At 36.6% G+C, this 22,046-nt stretch overlaps 1 protein-coding gene across 5 annotated transcripts; it reads left to right on the forward strand.

Moving 5' to 3' along the window:
• Positions 1–283: 283 nt before the first annotated feature.
• LOC116207990 (glycine--tRNA ligase, chloroplastic/mitochondrial 2) lies at positions 284–19,525 on the forward strand. Of its 5 annotated transcripts, none has more exons than XR_004156992.1 (37): positions 286–654; positions 2,379–2,429; positions 2,646–2,713; positions 3,212–3,293; positions 3,398–3,461; positions 4,015–4,070; positions 4,456–4,533; positions 4,671–4,745; positions 4,831–4,901; positions 5,536–5,652; positions 5,753–5,854; positions 5,934–6,060; positions 6,719–6,802; positions 7,021–7,107; positions 8,035–8,136; positions 8,475–8,538; positions 9,516–9,571; positions 9,876–9,947; positions 10,786–10,868; positions 12,410–12,458; positions 13,201–13,263; positions 13,414–13,503; positions 13,576–13,662; positions 13,881–13,952; positions 14,047–14,105; positions 14,544–14,637; positions 15,186–15,404; positions 15,531–15,625; positions 16,293–16,383; positions 16,486–16,590; positions 16,932–16,970; positions 17,197–17,286; positions 17,652–17,753; positions 17,954–18,035; positions 18,181–18,266; positions 18,448–18,852; positions 19,161–19,525. XR_004156992.1 is itself a non-coding variant. In XM_031541150.1 (37 exons), the coding sequence occupies exons 1-36, from the start codon at positions 391–393 to the stop codon at positions 18,544–18,546; spliced, it is 3,225 nt and encodes a 1,074-aa protein (XP_031397010.1). In that variant the 5' UTR covers positions 286–390; the 3' UTR covers position 18,547; positions 19,161–19,525. The 5 variants fall into 5 exon arrangements, 4 of the variants coding, with proteins under 4 accessions (XP_031397012.1, XP_031397010.1, XP_031397011.1 ...); XM_031541150.1 differs by having other exon boundaries at positions 18,448–18,547; XM_031541151.1 differs by having other exon boundaries at positions 18,448–18,547; positions 19,238–19,525.
• Positions 19,526–22,046: the final 2,521 nt, after the last annotated feature.

The raw sequence follows: 22,046 nt of genomic DNA on the forward strand, positions 1-22,046 counted from the left end.
CGGTGCCCCTACCCCTTCCCTCCTCAGGTCCATCCTTCGTTCGGTAGTGCTTCCCTTTTGGAATTTTTTTTTAAATTTTTTGAAAAGTAAATAAAGGAAATAGTAAAAGCAAAATTAATTATCTGTGATTGCTTTCCGTCAATGAAAAAGTGATATTCGGACTGAATTGGCAAACGTGAAATGTTGAGGACGAGAGTGATAAAAAAGAATTAGGATGAAAGTGACAAAAGGTGTAAATAGTTGAGGATTATTAAAAAGTAAAAAGCCCTGCTAAAAGCGAACTACCAACAAAGGGACTCAAAAGATGACGAGGGACAGATAACGGAGCGTACTCAAACAACAGGCTAAGGTTGCGGTCTGTTCTGCGGAGACAGACAGAGCCACTCCCAAATGGCCATGCTGGCTCTCCCTTTAGTCGTCACCATTCTCAGGCCCCACGCCTCCCAGTTTTGCCTCCTCCGCCATGGATCCCCCTACCCCCACCGCCTTTTCCACCCCCTCGCCGGCCGCTGCAGCCGCCACTTCTCCAGGGCCTCTCCCGTCTCAGCAATCAGCAGCGGAACCTCCGCCGCCCCTCAGCACTCGTCCACTGATGAAGAGCCCCACAAGGCATCTGCTGCTCCCACTTTTCAGCAGGCCATCCAGCGGCTGCAGGTCTCCGTTTCGTTGAATTTTCGGCTTGCTTCAGTTTGAATTATCTCTGTGTACGCAACGGGCAATTTTGGCTTTCTGGAAACTCTGTTGCTTGCTCTGTTTTCTTTTTCGATTTTTCCTACATTTTCCGGTATTTCAGTTACTTTCTCTATCCTCAGTCATTGCAAGTGCTATTGTCCCCCACATTTCTTCAGTTAGAATAGAAACAATGTGTTGGCCAAAAAAAAAGAATGCAACTTTATGACTTTGTAGAAATCTGGATGATGCTATTGTATCCATCCTATCAGAAAGTTTAAATTTTTCGAAACGAGTGAAGTTGTTCCCTTCCAATTTTCATATCTAATCACAGGGCAAACACTTGCTGGAAGAAATCCGAAAGTTCAGCTAATATATAGGCACCGATCACTGAAAGACTAGATTGTTGAATTTCTATAAGACACTATTTTTTCTTTCAACAGGCACTGATACGAAGGGTCATGTTATATTTTCAATAGAAAATAGAAAATGTCCTCATAAATGAGTAAACTGAGATTAGGAAGATGTCCACGTACATTGAATTGACAAAATAGGAATTAAGAAAACTGTCTACATACATAGAAGGGATAAATGGGAATTTTGAAATGTGGAGAAATCCAAACTTTTGTATGTGTGTGTGTATATATATATATATATACGCTAGTAGGCGGGGGCGTGCGTTGCACGCGTGGTACGATATATTAATGAAATAACAATTGAAATTTATTGTATTATTATGCATGATTGTAATTAATAAATTATATAAATTCATATGGATGTGTGTACGATATATATACGCTAGTAGGCGGGGGCGTGCGTTGCACGCATGGTACGATATATTAATGAAATAACAATTGAAATTTATTGTATTATTATGCATGATTGTAATTAATAAATTATATAAATTCATATGGAAATGTTTGACCTTGTTGTAGTGGCCAGTGTAGTCTCCTCTTCTCCATGGATTTCATCTAGTTTTTTTTATAGATATTCCGTTGGATATCCCAATTCTTTTCTCTTGAAGAACTTTCTGATTGACATATGTGCGTCTTAATATACATTGGAGAGCAAGGTGGCTGGACAAAATAGTTAAAATTTAGTGACCTTGTTATGCGGATGCTTCCAGCTTCTGTCAGTGGGGTTTGCTATGGGTAGGAGCATCTCGATTAAGTTACTTGTCCACTTTTCTTTTCTTGGAATAATAACAAGGAAAAGAAGAAAGTATTGGAATGTACTCACCAATCTTCTTTATCTGAGAAGACAAAAACTTTCTTGGGGTACATTGCAACTGGCATAGGCAAATTTTTTCCAAAAAGAGATTGGCTAGCCCTTGCTATATGGATCCCTTCAGTTTAGCACTTGTATGGCATTTTCATATTATTTTTTTCTGCTTGGTGAGTGTCATATCTTCCCTTAAGCCATTGAAATTAACTTTTGAATATCAAGCAAACATTTCGAAAAATAAAATAATCAGAGGCATAAATTATTTCTGAAATTTACGATCTTTGACAACTTGATGGGATCTTAGTTGAGTCCATATGCATCTAAAAATGCCTTCGACTTTGCCCAGAGGGGGGAAAAAAGGTTCACTGAGGTCCTGAAGACTTTTTATTAAGTTTGATTAATGCACAGTTATGTTTTTCACTACTCGAAGCTGTTTCGATGGCCTTTAGAATAAGTTGAGTAAACTGTTTACATAAATGTTGCAGGAATATTGGGCTTCAGTTGGTTGTGCTGTAATGCAATGTAGCAATACTGAGGTAATATTAATTGGTAGCTTTGGGTTTTGCAATCTCCACTGCGTAGTGGTAGAAAGGTACTTGGAGATTAGATAGACGACTTCTTTTGCAAAATTTATTTTCACAAGTAGCTACCAGCTTTTGTGGGGATTATTGTGTGTTCATGGGAGCTTGTGCTGCTGCTTGAAATTAAGTTTCTTGCCATTTACTTTTTTCTTTGTTATTTATGTTGATTAGGTTGGAGCTGGGACTATGAATCCTCTGACATATTTGAGAGTTCTTGGTCCAGAACCGTGGAATGTTGCGTAAGTTTGCCTGGAGTTTGTCTTCTACATTCACTATCAAGCATGCTTCTGTTACTACATTCACTCTCAATCATGCTTCTGCTACTACATTCACTCTCAAGCATGCTTCCTTTTCGTTTCAATTGAAATCGTATTATTGAGGCATGTATCTATGGTGCCGTACTGTGCTTGAAGAGTGCGACAATGAACTCATAATGGAAATTTGGAAAACTGTGTTTTTCCTAATTTTGATGCATTCTCTTGCATTTGGTTTAGAGTCTTTAGATTTCATAGTTTGTTAGTGTGTGTAGAGATGCTTCTTGCAGGAGGAAGGTTTCTTTTATATTGCACTCATTTCGTATGCTAACAATTTTATTCTTAGGAGCTAGGAAGTCTTTAACTGACCAACTAATCAAACGCTATCTGTCTGTACCAATAACACTGCTCATTTTTCATGTATTATTTTGTTCAGCATTTTGTACTTTTCATTACTGCTGATTTATAGGTTTTTTAGTGCAGTTATGTAGAACCTAGTATTCGACCGGATGATAGTCGTTATGGGGAAAACCCTAATAGGCTCCAACGTCACACTCAATTTCAGGTAGAGTTTAAATCATCTGGGATTATGCTATTCTAAACAATTCACAGCATTTCCTGACGAGGCTGCTTTAGGTTCACATTTTTTCCTTCTATTTATATTGTCAGGTTATACTGAAGCCTGACCCTGGGAATTCACAAGATTTATTTATACGAAGTCTAGCAGCGTTAGGTAGTGATCAAAACTCCAATTGTGCCGGTTAGGTTTAGCATATCATATCTTTGTTCTTAACTTTCACTCTATATTCACCTAGATCTTTTCACATTTATATATTACGATTTTACTTGGAGGCTTAGACCAATGTGTCTATTGGTTCAATGTCTTTCAAGTGGTATTTGCATATCAATCTTTTTATTGGGCTGATGTTCACTGAAAATTGCAGTGTGTTGTTGGCTGAGACACGTTCTCAGATCTTATCTTGTTGCATTCATCAGTATTGGCAGGCACCTAAACTTACATCTCAGTGATGTTTGTTTTATTATATAAAATGAATTATGGAGAGTCTATTGGTTTTGTTGTTTGATTGATATGGAGAGCCCTGTTTGATCTCAGTTAGTTTAGAGGTTGCAATACTCAAGTATCTTGGAGAATCAGATCCTAGGTTTAAATTTAGGAGAACAGGTTGGGAAATTTAGTCATTCGGGAAAGAAAGGAAAAAGGCAGTGCAACTTGAGTCTTGAGATCTTGCCTGACAGAAGGTCAAAATTTTTTTCCTGGTTGACAGGTATTGATGTCAGTGAACATGACATACGATTTGTGGAGGATAACTGGGAGAGCCCGGTAATGATTTGTTTAATGAATGGTAAATCAAATACATGCATTTCCTACATATGCCACTCTCTCTCTCAGTGATACATGTGCATGACTATTCACTGATATATATATATATTCTCATAAGCAACAATAAGTAGAACAGCATAAATAGTTCATGCAATGCTAAAGAAAATAGTTCATGCAATTGCCTTTCTCACTGCTGGATTATGGTGACTGGGTCCATCGAATGACAATGCAGACATGACAGACATGAATTTGGGTCCAGTTCTGAGCTTTACATTTGGTTGTGGCTTAGTGCCGTGCACAACCAGTCGGCAAAATAATACTCACTGTATTGTTTGCAAAGCATTGTATCATTGTTAACATTTCCATGACTTGCAAATGCTCACAGGTGTTGGGAGCATGGGGTCTGGGCTGGGAGATATGGATGGATGGAATGGAAATTACACAGTTCACCTATTTCCAGCAGGTTCTTTTCTTGATAGAGTTCTTTTTGCAACTTCTTGTTCACTTATTTTATGAAATTTTAACTCGTCATTTTTCTGAAATTTTAACTCTTGGTCATTCATCGGTTCTGTTCTTAAAACTCTTGTTCAAATTATTCAGGCGGGAAGTCTTCCATTGATGCCTGTATCTGTTGAAATCACTTATGGGCTCGAGCGCATCCTTATGTTACTTCAGGTGAAGTGCTGGTGTTTCATTCTGTTTTCTCCCCCTCTTTTCTCTTATGTAGTTTTCTGATGTCAATATGAAACGAATGTTGCAGGGGGTAGATCATTTCAAAAAGATTCGATATGCTGATGGAATAACATATGGGGAACTCTTTTTGGAGAATGAGTATGCCTCACAATTTAAGTTATCATTTTCATGCTGACTATGCTTCTCTTTTCCTTGCAATACAATTGTCTTCCTTTCCAGTACTTAAGACATTTAAAGGCTGCAGTGTCTTGTATAAATTTTTCCGTTCTTTTTTTGCGGTTTGAAGTACTATTCGCTTGCTCCAAATGATTATTCCTAGCATGAGCTTTTAGAATGACCTTTTAAATCGTGGAAGCATGCATTGCATCGTTTATGTATCACACACAGAATTAGCGATTATAGTTGCAGAAAATGGTGAGTAGCAATGAAATAGAATACTGGAACAAAGAAAGAGTTGGCGCAAGATTGTATACATACCAATAATTCAAGACCTCGCAAACATTTGAATTCTCAGTTGTTCCTAGTTACTTGTCAAATAGTGTTCACTGTATTTCAGTTATTTGTTGATGTGAAGCAAGGGAACTCGATGACATTTATTACCTATGCTCAAACAACAGAAGTAACTTCTTCTATTATTGCTAATGTCTGCTTTCCTCCATTGTCTTAGAATTGTCACGTTTGTCATTTACATTTTATAGTTACAGTGCTGTCTAGCCTTTTAATCATTGGCAAATTCATTTGTTCAATTAGTCTCTCTTTTTATTTACATCAGGAAGGAAATGAGTGCATATTACCTGGAGCATGCAAGTGTCGACCATGTTCAGAAACACTTTGACTTGTTTGAAGAAGAAGCTCGTTCATTGCTTGCGTTGGGCCTTCCTATTCCTGCGTATGTAAATAACCTATTTCTTGTTTTCCTGTATTTAGATTAAAATTTAAATAGCATTCGCACCATTGCTGCTATATTAATCTTGTGATGCTTATGCTAGGTATGATCAGCTTCTGAAGACATCGCATGCTTTCAATGTGTTGGACTCCCGAGGTTTTGTTGGAGTGACAGAACGTGCTCGCTACTTTGCTCGGATGCGCAGGCACAATTTTCACTCCTCAAGTCATATAGTTTGCTAAAATTTCTTATCCTTTTCACATGGAATTTTTGGGTTTTATCAGTTTAGCTCGGCAATGCGCTCAGCTGTGGTTAAAGACGAGGGAGTCTTTGGGACATCCTCTTGGTATTGTTTCTGAACCTGCTCATGTTGCTTGTCCGAAAGAGGTTTTGGAGGAAGCTGCGAAAAGAGTGAGTGGATCCGACAGCATCCTATGCAATGTTGGTTGTGAATATATATATATATATATATATATATATATTTGGATGAACTCCAGCGTGCTCTTCATTGATACTCAACAAATTAAAAGGCCTATGGAAGCCCAGTATATATGCAAGCTCAGTTCATCCAATCTTACAAATCAAAACTAAGCAGACACTTCCTAAAACAAAGAAGCACAAGTAACCCCTAACCAGATTAGTTATCAGTAAGGCTCCATTTCCTCAGCAGATCTTTTTGTTGATTCTGGCTTGCCTTCCTTAGTAAATCCCACAGCCAAGCATTCTGGCCTGCACTGTATTATGAATTGCTATCCCAAGTCTTCTCTCTGGATGGACTTCTCCCTCAAAAGCTGTCATATCCCTTAAAGGCACTGTCGAGGTGCTTGGAAATGTTCTCTGTGCTTTTAAGTTTCAGCTGTTGCTTCTGCAGTAGATAATTTTAACTTTTCTCCCTTCTCCACTTCAAGATTATTATCAGCTATGGTTTGTTTACAATTCTATTATCCTTCCTTCAAGTCTTTGATTCTAATGACAAAGCTGGTTAGTTGTTCTTTATATTAAGTATTTGGGGGAGTAGGGACTACTAGGGGGTGTTAATTGGTGGTTGTCGGCCTATTTTTATTGCCAGGTCCAAGATCGAGCAAGGTTATTTGTACTCGAAGTTGGAACTGAGGAAATGCCACCCGATGATGTAGTTAATGCAAGGCAGCAAGTATGTACCAGTTTTGCATTAATAATACCATTTCTTTGGCAAATTAAAGTCGCCATAACTTATTGGGACCAAAAAAAAAAAAAATTTGTTTTTTCGGTTCTGCATGTTGTCACCTAACAATCATTCAGTTTTCATTGTTCTGGTATTCTTTCCCCAATATTTGTTCCTCTGCTTCTACTTCAATTGTATAATATTGACCACTCTCTTCTTGCATACAGCTTAAAGATCTAGTATTGCTTTTGCTGGAAAGCAAACGGTTCAGTCATGGTGAAGTGCGAGCATTTGGAACACCTCGTAGGCTTGTGGTACAGCATGATGCAATGCTTTTACAATTTCTTAATTAATCTTAGAATACGTTAGTAACCGAGTGAAAACATATAGAATGCTATCAGCGAAAAGTGAATCATTCTAGACACTTTGGTCAGAGCAAAGATACTCAGTCTGGGCCCTAATCTATAATAGGATTTGTAAAAAGTGGGTATGATGAGTCATTACTCGTACCCTATCTCTGTTTGCCGGCTGAACTCTGTGGACATCATGCTCTTCTGTCCAAGTTCTATCACTTATTCTAAAGATGACTAATTAGATTGTCTAGACTTTCTGTTATTTTATAAGGAACATATAGCACATCATGGAAATCAACGCTTTGTTGCCGACCCTCTATTTTGTTGCAACTGATGCGTTGATACCCATGTGTTACTTTTGAAATGAAGGAAGAGCAGTTCACTTTTCTGACAAGTAATGAAACAGAAGCACATTTTATAATCAATTATGGCAAAGTTGGTGTATTTATTGGTTTGTACAGATGCGGTCAAAATATATATGTACATATATATACATATTGGTTTCTACAAACAGTTCTATACTATATATTGGTATTCTAGAATTGGGTTTTTTGGTTCGGAAGATAAGTATACATGTTAAAAAGAAAAAAAGAGCGGTGATGTACAAGTTAGGACATGTTTGGAGTGTTATTGGGGTTTTGAGGACTTATTTGCTTTCTATAAATTGCATTAGCATAAAGAAATAAATTTATTTGAGACTTACTTGAAATCAAAATGATTTTCTTCGAACTTTTTTTAACTATAATTTCTTTTAACTGCTCTCACATTTTCAAGTTTGATCAAATTTGCAAAATTTAAATGCGAAGTCCTACATTTTAGTTTTCTAAAATTTTATATGCTTGTGGTTTCTGTGGCAATTTTCTGACCTAGTTTGGTGTTATTTTTCAGATTACTGTGGAGAGTCTTGAAGCTAAGCAGATGGAGAATGAGGTCGAAGTTCGAGGACCTCCTGTTTCTAAGGCATTTGATGAACAAGGAAAGCCCACAAAGGTGCCCTCCTTTACTTTGGATTCTTGTCGAGACATCAAAATTTTGTATAGTATATGGCCTTAATATCACCATTTTGATCTAATGTTGCTCTCAAGTAAGTTAGGGTTTTCTGTAGTGTCCATGAAAATAAACAGGTAAAGTTATAAATTCATTACGAGGGAAAAGGAATTACATAATATAATTGGTCTTATCCCCAGTTTTCTTTGCATTATTTCGATGCCAAGTACTATACTATCTGCACCAACTTAGTATGTCATCACAAAAATGGATGAATTAGTGATATGTTCCATTGTGTGGAAAGTTTAGCAAATCATGGTAACTATGATTCTTTTTATCAGGCTGCTGAAGGATTTTGTCGTCGATATTCTATTGGCATGGAGTCCTCATTCAGAAAGACTGATGGTGAGTAGTGCTAATTTATCATAGTCAATCGGCTATTTTCAATTTTGCGTTTGTTATTTCTTAACGAACAAGTAATTTGTGAGCTGGTATTTGGGGTGAAACTAGGTTCAGAATTTGCTTATCTTTTTGTTACAGCTGCATATGTCTCAGTTGATGCACATTCAAGACATCCATGGCTGTATCAGCTTCTTCTGTTTCTTGGATTTTTTGCGCTGACATTAGATATGCTGATTTTCTGTTTTTGAGGAGATAAACGTATCTCTTGATAACTACATAGATGTGCTTTTTATGCTATTAAGATAAAATATCGTCAACATTAAGCTTAAATTGATCTTAGACAAGTGGTTTCTATGATTAATGAAAATGTTAGTTTCCAATGCATTGGTAACTAGTGGATTTTTTAAAATAATAATGCTTATGTCATGGACCCTCTCTTCTTCAAATTTGCAATACTGTACATGCAACTTGATGTTGTTATTTATTTTATTTATTTTTATATTTATTGTTAAATTATTCTGATTTACTCATGATTTAATTTGTTCATTTTGAAAGAGAATGACCTTTTGCTTGTGATAGAGAAATATCTTGTCGACCTGTGCTTTCATGGCAATTATGAAATTAACTGATCTTCAAATGATTTTCACCAATATTCATGGTAATATTTGTCAATGTAGTATAAATTTCAGCTCTCAAACTCACTGCTGTCATTACCCCTTCTCTGTCTTGAGTTGCCTTTATATTACGTCGTAACAAATGGTTTTCATGTATGTTTTTGCTCACTATCCACGATACAGCTCTTGTTGCTTATATTGAAAATGAATTGTCAATTGTTTATCATGTAGCGAGAACTTAGTACCAAGTCATAGTAAAATTCTTGTCTGGGGCAAGATTGAGCTCATCTGCAGAAATAAGATGCATATGATCACCATATGACCTTTGCTTTGAAACTGGTATTAAAAAGATCTCTTACTCTGCAGGTAAAACTGATTACGTGTATGCCCGTGTGAAGGAGTCAGCTCGATTTGCTCTAGAGGTTTTCATACTGATTTTTCTTTCTAAACCTGAGGCATTAGTAAAGGGGGTAAATTTGAGAATCGCTTGAGATATTCATTTGACTTCTGGAATATGAAAACAAAGAGTTAGAACTGCAGCACCCTTTTTAATAGACGAGTAGATCTAATACTTGACTAGTAGCAAAGTGGATTAGTGAGTTCTAGTTGGGAATTATAAATCCCTATTAAATCAAGCTGATACAATTTTCAGTGTCAAAATATCTTCTTTTTCTTATGATTATTTCTAAGATAAGCTCATAAAGTTCATATTATCATACGCTAAAGGTCTTATCTGAAGATTTGCCTGGCACAATATCAAAGATGTCATTCCCAAAGTCCATGCGCTGGAACTCTCAGGTAGATGAAGTCTCGGTTTTCCCTTTTGTTTAAATATGTTTTTATATGATGATTTATTTGAGTTGAATGTAATTGTCCACTAAGCTTAATCCCTCATATCCAATATCCATTGGCATGGGCCATTAATTGTCAAGATACGGTATGGAATATTAATGCATGAATGTGATGTTGAAGAAATTGTTAAACTTATACAGGATTTATTGAATTTTTAAAATGTGCTAAAAGTTTCCTTTTGTCCTTGTATAATGACAACTCATGGTTTACACGGTACATGAGGAGACTTTCCCTTAATCCTCCATAAGAGAAAAACATAAATAAAAAATTCTTTGCTTGCAAGAGTTTGTCGGATATTGAATCACATAGAACTATGTTTTGTATATGGGGCATATGTGGCACAGATTTTAGTAGCCCGATAATAAAAATTTTGTGAATTGATGATCCAGATTTATAGCCTGATATAGGTTCTTTATTCCCCTTATTAAGCTCTTCTATTTACATGAGCTAACTTTGTGCAAAATAAAATTAGAATATTTTCTGATAAGAATTATAATTCTACTCCTTTTATGAGGTATAAGAGATAGCTCTTATATATATATATATCTCTTATATATATATATATATATATATATATATATATCCAACTAGTTATTGGTTGTATGTTCGGATCATAACAGTTCAGAATAACAAGTTGCAGCATAAAATGAAATGCCAAATAAATTACTCTCTGAAAAAATTTCAGAATTATCTAAAAGTTTGATGTGGCATGATAGATTTTCCTTCATCTGTCTTAAGAAATATTTCATTACCTAATGTGGTATCTATTGTCATCACTATGTAGGTCATGTTTAGCCGACCTATTCGATGGATTTTGGCTCTCCATGGGGATGTCGTTGTGCCATTTACATTTGCTGGACTATCAAGGTACTTATTATTTAAGATTCTTCTTTAAGGTGCATACAATTAACTCTTCTATTCTGTTTATTTCACTTCAATTCCATTTTGTTCAGAACTCATGTTTTAAGAATATGAATGCAATTAATTGCTTTTATGCTATTAATTTTAAGTATATTTTGGTGGCAATTTGTTCCCTTGCTACTTGTCTTTGTCTACAGTAGAAAGTTGTCCTACGTAGGAGAGTATAATACGAAAAGGGAAATAGTTTTAGTGCTGATACGGAAGCCAATAGCTTATGAGCTTGGGCAGATGTGGGCTTAGCTATTTGTAAGCCTGATAGAAACTGCAGTGTCATAAGTAGTTTTTAGAGCTCATGTTATGTAAGAAAAAAAGCAAAGTCACCCCCGTTAAACAGGTAAATAAACGAAAAAGACCTAGCAGAGTGCTTTCTTCGCATCTATGTTGTCATCCCTAGCGGTCAAGTCGTGGAAGGCAGGTGTTTAAATGGTGGATGTCAGTCCCATCCTGATTCGTGGTTGGTTATGGTGGGGGCGAATGCTAAAAGGGGCATGCCACTCATGAAGACAGGAGTTTAGAGTGAACTATGTCCCATGTAGGAGAGTCTACAAAAAAGAATTAGGTATGTCAAGTGGTATCCACCACTAATCAATTAAGCTTTTGGGTGGATATGGCCCCATCATTAGTAGGTCAAGCGAATTTTAGCTTGAAGAAAATATCTCTTTTGTGCCTCTCCTGTCTGTGCTCGCTTTTGATCCTTGGTAATTTTTTTTTCTTTTGTTTCAAACAATCCAAACTACTGGAGATAAAAAATTGTCACTTGATATTGTTAAGTTAGGGAACAGCAAACAAGACTTTCATTAGATGAGTTGGTAACAGTTCATAATTTTGGCAGCAGAGACCACCTCTCGAAAAGATCTGACGGCCTTGGGGTTTGATATTTATAGCCATAACCTTTGTCTACCAATAAAAAATAAAAGATGAAGAAGACAAGAACCTCAGGGGAGCATTAGTTGGAGGGGACATAGAATAGAGGAAGTAGCAATTTGTCTAGTCTTTAGAGCTTGATGTACTCTCTCCAACAAAGATCACAGTAAGATATATTGTACAAAGATCACAGTAAGATATATTGTACAAAGATCACAGTAAGATATATTATATACCTTTTTGTCCATATTATATTGGAGCATCAGAACTCATTCTTGACGTCTAGGGAAACTTGAGATGATTGGGCGAGATTTTGTCCTGCTGATAGTTGTGCCATCAAATACAATCAGTAACATTTGGCTTCTGGTGCTCTTGGATACCATCGATTTCTGCCTATGCTTTGAGATTTCTTCATTAAGGTTAATTAAATTGGGATTTGAATATGCAAAGATTATATTTATTAGTGATTATCTTCTATATTTGTTGCTTCCAGATAGATGTATTGTTCAATTTTCTTACAGGCCGAGTTGCAGTTCGTCATTTTCCTTAATCTGTTCAAGACCTTTCTTCAATCCCCTTTCTTCTTGAATAAAGCTTTTTATTTCTTCTGCCTTTCATTGCAGTGGAAATCTATCGTACGGCCTTCGGAATACTCCTTTTGCTACTGTGACAGTATGTACTTGAATTATTTTCAACCCAATTTATTTATGTTTCTTCTTTGGTCTGCATAACACCTGCTTCTTATTTTCTTTGTCATGGTAATGCTAACTGACAAGCTCTCGAATAATTTTATATTGGTCACTGTATATTTTTGGTATAGACAGGTGTATAGGTGGGATATGCGTGTTGCTCTTGAGTTCAGTAGCTCTCTTTCTCTTACTTAGGGGGATTTCTTGGGTCATCTTTTTGTACAATCAGTTTCTTAGCACCTTCTTTGCATTTCTTAATGAATTCGTTTAATTCTCCAAAAAAAAAAAAAATATATATATATATATATATATATATTGGTCACTGAGTTTCTGAATGGTTTTCTTCTGCATGGATTGAGCTAAGCTTGTGCTAGTTTTAAGCCCAGACTAGCTAAGGAGGCTTTATCAAAATATATAAATAGATAAACGGATAAATAAGAAAGAAACGAGTGGAAATGCTGGAGTAGGATTCTCTCTTATTTGCAATTGTTTTTAGTTGAGAAAATGAGGAAAAGGCATTATGATTTTGTCAGAGGACTGTTTAGCCCAAGAGTCGTAGCTTGTGAGAAGATGCAGCAACTGGCATGTTAGGCATCCTTTGACAACACACGCATCTATAATTATGTTTATTTTTTATTTTTTAAGTAACTTCGTTGGTATGCTTACTGCTGCAATATGTTGATTAATGCACGGAATGTACATTAATTGTTACTCAAAATTTTCAGGTAGGAAGTGCAGAATCTTATGTGGATTCAATGACGAAGGCTGGTATTGAACTGGATATAGAGGTATTCCAAAATGATCTGGGAATATTGAACTCCTTTTGCCCTCAAGATCTGCCCATTGATAAAGATAATTTCTTTGTTGGCTTCGGGAATCTTTTCTAGAGGATAAGAAGTTATAATATTATTCATCCCCTCAATATTTTTAACATACAGGAACGCAAGAATAAGATATTGGAGGTCTCCAGCGCTTTAGCATCTACTGTGAATGGGCAAATTGTTGCTAAGGAAGGATTACTGAACGAGGTAAGGTTGTCAATAACATGACTTGTTTATTTAAATGATATAGTTCCTTATTATTTATCTACTGTATATTAGGTTGTGAATCTTGTTGAAGCTCCTGTTCCTATACTGGGGAGGTTCAATGAATCTTTCATGGAGCTTCCTGATGATCTATTGACTATGGTAAGTTGGTCCATTCAGGTTGAGTTACAGTTACATTTAAGCCATCTCTGGTATCATTTTCAAGCAGTACAGTAGCAGGACACCTGTTCTATTGTATCAATCAGGTGACATCATGGAGACGTAACCTGATGTGGTTTGATATTCATACATAATATTCCCTTCTTTTCATTTATATATGGAGTCGAGTTATTCAAGTTAGCTTTTGTTCTGATGTGTAGGTCATGCAGAAGCATCAGAAATATTTTGCTGTAAGTGATGCTAAAGGGGCGCTCTTGCCATACTTCATCGCTGTGAGAAATTCGTACAAACTATTGACATCTATTTGCTGTTGTCAGAGTGGGAGAAAGTAGTATTTGAGTGGTTGAATAACTTGTGTACTTTCAGGTTGCAAATGGAGCCATTAATGAGGCAGTAGTGAGAAAAGGAAATGAAGCTGTTCTCAGGTTCACACTATTCTTGATATTTATGTCATATACTCATTAAAGTTTTTGCCATTGAATCAATACAATAATGAGTAAAAAAACAAATGATAAAGGAAAGTTATAAAATGGTGTTGTTGCCTGTTAGCCAAAATGTATTTGGAATAGCTGATGCAAATCAAGATTGCTGTTTATTTGGAGGAAATATCTCGATGTAGTTCATTTTTTTTTTTCTGAAGGCCAAATCATTGATACTGTTCTTTTAAGCTGAAATTTTTTTTCTTTCTTTTCCTTTTAAAGTTGAATTGAAGTTCATCTTTGCTTTATTCACTTAAAAGAAAAATCTTATTATGTACAGCTTCTTTTTTTTTGTTCATCGTGATCTTTTTTCCCGTTTATTCTACTTTCTTGTTCATTTGTTATTCAATTTTGTTAAATTCACCAACTGTTGTCCTTGTGTAGAGCTCGCTATGAAGATGCAAAGTTTTTTTATGAGATGGATACGCGTAAAAGTTTTGCAGAATTCCAAGGCCAGTTGAATGGCATTCTTTTCCATGTAAGTTGCTGACATGTGTTTGTGATATATTTTCTGACACTATTATGAAACTGCTGCATTTTATACAATTTTGTTATTTCGGTGACATATAGAGCCTTCACAATTAACTAAAAAACTCTTTGTCAATTAAAAATTTAAAAGGTTCTGCATTGTTTTTGCACACATATATTGTCTTCTGGGAACACTTTGGTTTTTTCCCCGATAGTATCTAATAAAATATGTATTTGATGTTTTGGAAAAAAAATGAGTCTCTTTATAATCACAACCAGAACTGCTGCTCTGACTGCCCAAGCGTTTCTGAGCACTGGTTGACGCTCAGAACCAGTTTCCGATCATCAGTTGCAGGTGCCAGTATGCCAGTTACTGGATTCTGGTCTTTTTTGGTGGTTTTGAAATATAATTTTCAAAAACATGTGCTGATGCACTATTTTGGAGAAATTAGAAAAGCACTTTTTGATACTCATTTTGATAACAAAGATGTGAGAACAAATTTACAGAAACATTTCCCAGTCCCCTCCTGATTCTCTGCTGGTTCTCGTCTTTAACAGGAAAAGCTGGGTACAATGCTTGATAAGACAACCCGCCTGCAGAACACAGTTGTTAGAGTGAGTTCTGCAATGGGCCTTACCAGCGAGAAAGTGAAACTCGTCCAAGATGCTGCATCACTAGCAATGTCAGATCTTTCCACGGCAGTCGTAACCGAGTTCACATCGCTTGCGGGAATTATGGGACGTCATTATGCTCTGAGAAATGGCTATCGTGAGGAGGTTTGTGAAATGACTGCACTTTCTAATAATTTTCATTCGCAAGTGTGGGCACCCTTCTATGAGTGAAATTGGGATCGATTTCAGTGTTTTGACTGTCATCTTATTTTGCCATGAATGTTTTGGCAGATAGCTGAGGCGTTGTTTGAGATCACACTCCCACGATTTTCTGGAGATATTCTTCCCAAATCTGATGTGGGGATTGTTTTGGCCATTGCTGACAGGTGACCTCAAATTTTAACTGTCAAATTTCACTTCTTATTACTTAAATGATTCAAGCTAGGGAGGTTAATTTGATTATCTATAAGAAAGACCACATAAGACCATCTGCTCGCCTGTCTTTACACTACCGGTATAAGTTCTAAAATGAATTACCAGTGGCTTACCGCTTTACACATGCCAAGGCTAAATAGGTGTTAATTGCGTTTTCGAGGAAGTTAGAACTTGTAATTCCATGGCTCAGGAATTGAATAAAATTTCAATTTTGCTATACCAACGATAAGTAACTTGGAAAGTAGCTATTGTTATTTGCCTGGAGAAATTATTCCTAATATCCCATAGAACTGAAGAAGGGTGTTACAGTTGGGTTTGAGTTCATAAGAACCACTTGTTTGGAACAAATAAGATAGATGGTTTCCATTCCAAATTTTACTAAGATACCTACAAATGTGAACTTTGGTAGAGTCATTGTACTATTTTCTCACATGCTATTTTCACATTAAAAGGAAGAGGAACTTCAGCTTTTCTTTAGTGATGATCCTGGATGCAAATGCTCTACTGATTACGGAATGACTGCAACAAGAACAGCTTTATCACTGTTATTTCAAGAATTCCTTCTCTTATTAGTTTTCAATTTGTATAAATAACTTGGGGTTAATACCTTTTCTGCAGATTGGATAGTCTAGTTGGCTTGTTTGCTGCTGGTTGTCAACCTAGTTCAACCAATGATCCTTTTGGTCTACGGAGAATTTCATATGGTCTTGTAAGTTATTTATGTCATCAGATTCCTTTTCTACAGTTGGTCCTTTTTGGTCATCAGATCGGGTTCGGACTTGACTGAAGATTGCTGCTTCTGACTTTTCAGGTTCAACTGCTTGTGGAAAAAGATAAAAATCTCGATTTGAAGAAAGCTTTACAGATAGCTGCTGTTGTACAGCCCATTGAAGTCGAGGAGACCACATTACTTGATGTAAGATTGATTACTAAGCTATCCTCTTTTCATGTCAACATCAACAATGTTTTTGCTGTAGTTAGGTGGACTGTTGTTTTTCTTTTCTTTTACACATCCTTTGAGAGACTCCTGTCAGAACCAAACCCAGGTCCCTGAGTAATCCACAGGCCCATTTATCCAGTTAGGAACAGACCTGACCATGAACACGTGGGTGGCCACAGCATACGGTGGTTGATAGTGATCTGTTGTTGTAAGGCAAGAGCAAGTATGAGATTCACGTTACTTTAGCCACTTGAGTACCTCATATATGATTCTTCTTTGGTATTGGCATTAAATAATGGGTGTTTGATTGTCTTTAGGCCCATCAATTTGTCACTCGGAGATTGGAGCAATATTTGGTACGTGCAATTTCTTGTTATATCTAGAGGGCACATTGCAGTTGATTCATTACCTCCTTTCTTTTTGCCAAATTGCAATGTTCTTAAATACAAGATGCGAATCTTCTGTGCTGGTTTGATCGTGTATGCTACAGAGCAGAAGCTGTTCTTTTTAACAGTGCTAGGTGTTTAAATATCAATTGAGCATTTACTTTGGCACATTGCTAATCTGGCTACTTTGTGACAGGTTGATAGAGGAATTAGTCCCGAAGTAGTTCGATCTGTCCTCTCTCAACGTGCGAATGTGCCTAGTCTGGCAGCAAAGTCGGCTTTCAGAGTAAGTTGTATACTCGTCTGTTTGATCAAAGCTTCCGAGGGCTTGTGAGGCTGAGGTCATTCTTTCTTGTACCCACTGATGGTTTTGTGGGGTGCCTCCCAAGGTTATGATGGCTGTGACACAGAGCACCTCGTGTTCATAATTCTCGTTATCATCTTAACATATCATGAGCTCAGCAGTTCAATCATCTAGCTAGCGTACCAAAACTTTTCCTCTACTGTAATGGTTTTCCTGGAGTGGATTGATGAAGAAAAAGGATGGAGAAAACTACTGGGAAATTTTTGTAGGAAAACAAAAGAGTGCCTTATCATTATTATTAAAACTGCTATTGGATTACGAGTTTCTACTATACGTTTGTCTTTTAGATGGAAGCATTGTCCAAAGGTGAGCTTTACCCAAAGGTGGTCGAAGCGTACTCTCGTCCAACAAGAATCGTCCGTGGAAAGGACATCAATGCTGATATAGAGGTATGTGGCATCAAGTGATTTTGCATTTACCCGCTGTTCTGAACATTAAGATTTAATAGGTCTTCTTCACATTCAGCTGTTTTGAAATTTGGCTCATCATCATTTTCCCTTGTCAATTCCATGTATTGACAATATTTACTAAAAGTTGTATTGTATTCTCTATATTATTGGCTCATGAACCATCTTTCTGACCTCTTTAGGTGGATGAGGCTGCATTCGAGACAACGGAAGAAAGAGAATTATGGAGTGCCTTCTCGGCAGTGAAAAGCCAAATCAGTGCGGGTATATATTCATCCTTGGGAAACCCATCATTCTGGCACTGCAATTGAATGATTGAAGTCACACATGCTTGTTCTTCTGTCTGAACTATTATTTTAACCCATTCTAACTGGGAGCTTTTCGTTCTCTCTCTCTCTCCCCTGTACAGATGTCGAGGTTGACACCTTTTTCGACTCATCTGCTCAACTCGTGCAACCGCTGGAAGATTTCTTCAATAATGTCTTCGTCATGGTGGTGGGTTATGATTTACCAAATAGTATTATTATCGCTGACTAGTTTATACTTGTGGAAAGACAATACTTAAGTGCCATTTGTATTGCAAAAATTTCTATTTCCACTGAGGTTGGTTTTTCATTGTTGAGCTCTGATGGCCGAAGTGCATCGCTCATAACTCGAGCTTGCTTTTGAGTTGCAGGAAAACACTAAAATCAGAGAGAACAGACTTGCCCTGCTCAAGCAAATTGCAGACCTTCCTAAAGGCATTGCGGATCTCTCAGTATTGCCGGGATTTTAAGGCATGGATTCAGGCATTCCTCATTTATTCTTTCGAGTTCCTTTTGGCAGGATAGAAGCATACAGATTTCGGGGAGGTTACACATTGTACTTGTAATAGGCCTGTCCATACATACAGTTGAGTAGTATTGTTTCAGATGGGGGCAATAAAGCTTTGTGCCGTTGATGGGCAGCCAGCAATAGATAAATTGATTTTTTCTTTTTGCTTTTTTTGGCTTGGTGGGACTGAATCTCCATTGATGTCATGTTGAGGAGACATGGATGTAATGGTCAAATGATGGGCTGGTTTGATTGAGATTAAGATGAGGTAGTTTGAATTCAGAATTAAAATTATTTTGATTTTAATTTTAATTTTAATTGTGAAAAAGGACAAATGAGATGTGATTATAAATTTGACTTGGAAAATGTGTGTTTTTGTTGTGTAATGTGTTGAGTTAAAGTTAAAGTTAAAATTTTTGAATTGAAAAATATGTATTTTTGTTGTGTAATGTGTTGAATTAAAATTAAAATTAAAATTAAAATCAATTAATTTGGAATTCAAACGTACATGAATCTCTCTGTAATGGGTGCTTGACTGAATCATCATCTTATGCTGATACTGAATTTAATCTTCAGATCTCCGATGTTCATCTTCAGCTCGCACAATCTTGATGGTCGGATGGTTACTTTTCCTTTTTGGGGATGTGTTTCAGCTCTGATCCTCTGCTAGATTGATGGATGGCACTGTTGGGGAAGGACGATCATCGTCATCGGAATGGACGACGCAGTCACTTTTGTGCGATTCCCTCAGATTTCATTGCAGACTCTGTTTGAAATTATTGCTCGTTTCTTATCAGAAGCGAGAATCGAGATGAAAATTTCTGAAATAAAATTTGGAAAATCAGATCTTGTTCTCTTTGCTTATGCAAATTTATGGGAAAATCTTGTATGGTCGGCGTGCTTGGAAAGGAGCAATAACATGTGTTGCGGACTTAGGATTATCGAATAATTTCTCTAAATTTATGAACTCTAGTCACTTATGATAATTGATAGACCGAATTAATAAGTGAACCTAATGGAATGGATGAGAGCTGAATGACGAGTAGATTTTGGGGGCCATTAGAGGTGGAGTTTATGAACAACAAAACACTACCCATATAATTGAAATTTGGAGGATCGCACGTTGTTCTCTTTTCTCTTTTTCTCCACTGCTATTTCCAGTCCCTGTTTTCCCCTTTTACCTATACAGGCAGAACCCTATAGAGAAAAAAAGATTGCACTAGAAAATTAAATTAGTTGAGTAGAAATGGAACATCGAGATACACTCAATTTTCTCTGTGATCATTCTAACTGCTACGGAAAGTGATTTTAGTTAACACTAGTCATTTGGGGCGATCATCGAATTTTGAAGCATTTATAATTCATCCAACTACTTATTGTAATATTATTTACTTTTCTTCTTTCTTTTATACATGGGATTATCTTTATTATTATTATTATTATTATTATTATTATTATCAATGTTACCTTTCAGATAGTAACGATGAGTCTTTGCTGCTCTTTACGTTAACTTCGTTCCGTGGATTCCTTTTTTTATTTTTTTTAAGAGGCTATAAAATGTTGCAAATTTTTTGAGCTCTCAAAGGAGTGATTCAAAATTGAAGCAAATGAAAGAGATTTAACCAAACGATGAATGTGGGAATTTGCGAAGCCTCAATGACACGCATGCATTTCTTCGCTTTTAGGGCGGCTCTCCGGCCGATTGAAAGGCCATTGGGCCCCACGTACCTCCCCCGTGGGGCCATCAGCCGACCGCCGAACGGCGCCGTTTCCTTGTTGCCTCAACCATTGATGAGCCACTGCATGGGCTCTTCATGGTAGACTCCAGATTGGGCCTAGCAGGCTGCCCCAAATCCTTGGGAAACCCCTCCATTTATGTAAATACAATTCGGCTTTCTATTTAGTTTTATTTAATGCACTAAGCACATTTCAGATGATTAATAAATATGAGTTTGGGCTCAAAACCATATATAGGGTCCAAATCATATAATAGATGATATGAGTTTGGACTCACAAAATCATTACGTGCTTCCGATGCTCTACATCGCTATTCGAATCAATCACTCGGAACCAAATCATATGAATTTGGGCTTAAAAAAATCATATATATAATCCAAATACTGATGCTCATATTACAGAATCATTTCGTACTACTGACATTCCACATCGTTCGTGATCCCATCAAATTTCACTCCGGAATCAGTTCGTGGCTACCAATGTTACATCGGTATGCATGCAGTATGATAACCTTCCAAAATTCAAATAATACTCTTGTTTTTTCCCCCCCTGCAAATTCGGCATATCATTAATAAACTACTTGAAAGTACAAACAAGAGTTCAGGGTCGCGCAAGGCTGACCAATCCAGTACGAGAAGCACTAACAAGGTCTGCAAGTAAAAGAAAATACATATCCGCAGGAGGTTCATGATAAACTCACAAAATTCTACTTGGAAGCGTATTATTCTCTACCGGAGTAGTCTCAAAGGAAAATGGCTTAAAATATAAATTTATGTCTCTTTTAATGTGTAAGTTATCTCAAATGAAATTATTTTCAATCAATAAATTGATGTTATCATGATCTTATCGAAAAACAGTTTGCATCTTGATAACAACTTATGCATGGACAATTCTTGAATTCAGTGACTGAATTTTCGGCCACCCTCAAATACAAAATCCTAAAATAAGTGTACAAAAAATTTAAACTTTTATGAAAGTTGTACAAAAAGTTTTTGTACTAAGCCAAAATCTTTTGTAAAACAAACGTTCGGGGTTTATATTTGGGGGTGACGCGGGACTTAAGAATTTCTCCTTGTACATGTAATTTTAGGGAGAAAAATTATTTTAGTTGGAGATAAGCTATAGAATAGAATAACCCAAATAAACAATGACATGCTGGCCAAAAAAGAACAATGATAACTTTTTATCATTAAGAAATACCACACCGGAGTCCCGCTTAGAGTGGAAACAATGAGGGCGACACGCTGCCACGTCACTACATGTCCGTTGACCTCGACCATCCGCTGAACTGCTCCGCTAATACGACAAAGGATCAAAAGCTATTGTCATGTTCGTCTTCGGCGCCGGGTTAGAAAGTTTATATCAGCTGAAGTACCTATCATTGGCATCCACGTGTGAGAATTTCAGTGCCTGGTTGCTCTACACGTCACCGCCGGGGCCCGCCGCCAGCTGTGTACTCGCAATGCAATTTTTCATTTCTTATATTTAAACTGGGTAGAGACTGATCGCACTTGTAGCGAGATCACACTTCAGCTCAGGCTCACATGGAAGGGTGCCTTTCTTTTTGTTTTGACTTACATTGTTTAATATTAATATTAATAAAGCAAAGAAAGACACAAATATATATATATATATATATTATATACATATACATATATTATATTTGTACATTTACAATAATAGTGGACACCTGGTATAGTGATAGAATTTGTTTTTCTTTGTACC

This window comes from Punica granatum, chromosome 5, assembly GCF_007655135.1.
Source record: "Punica granatum isolate Tunisia-2019 chromosome 5, ASM765513v2, whole genome shotgun sequence".
Taxonomy (NCBI): Eukaryota; Viridiplantae; Streptophyta; class Magnoliopsida; order Myrtales; family Lythraceae; genus Punica; species Punica granatum.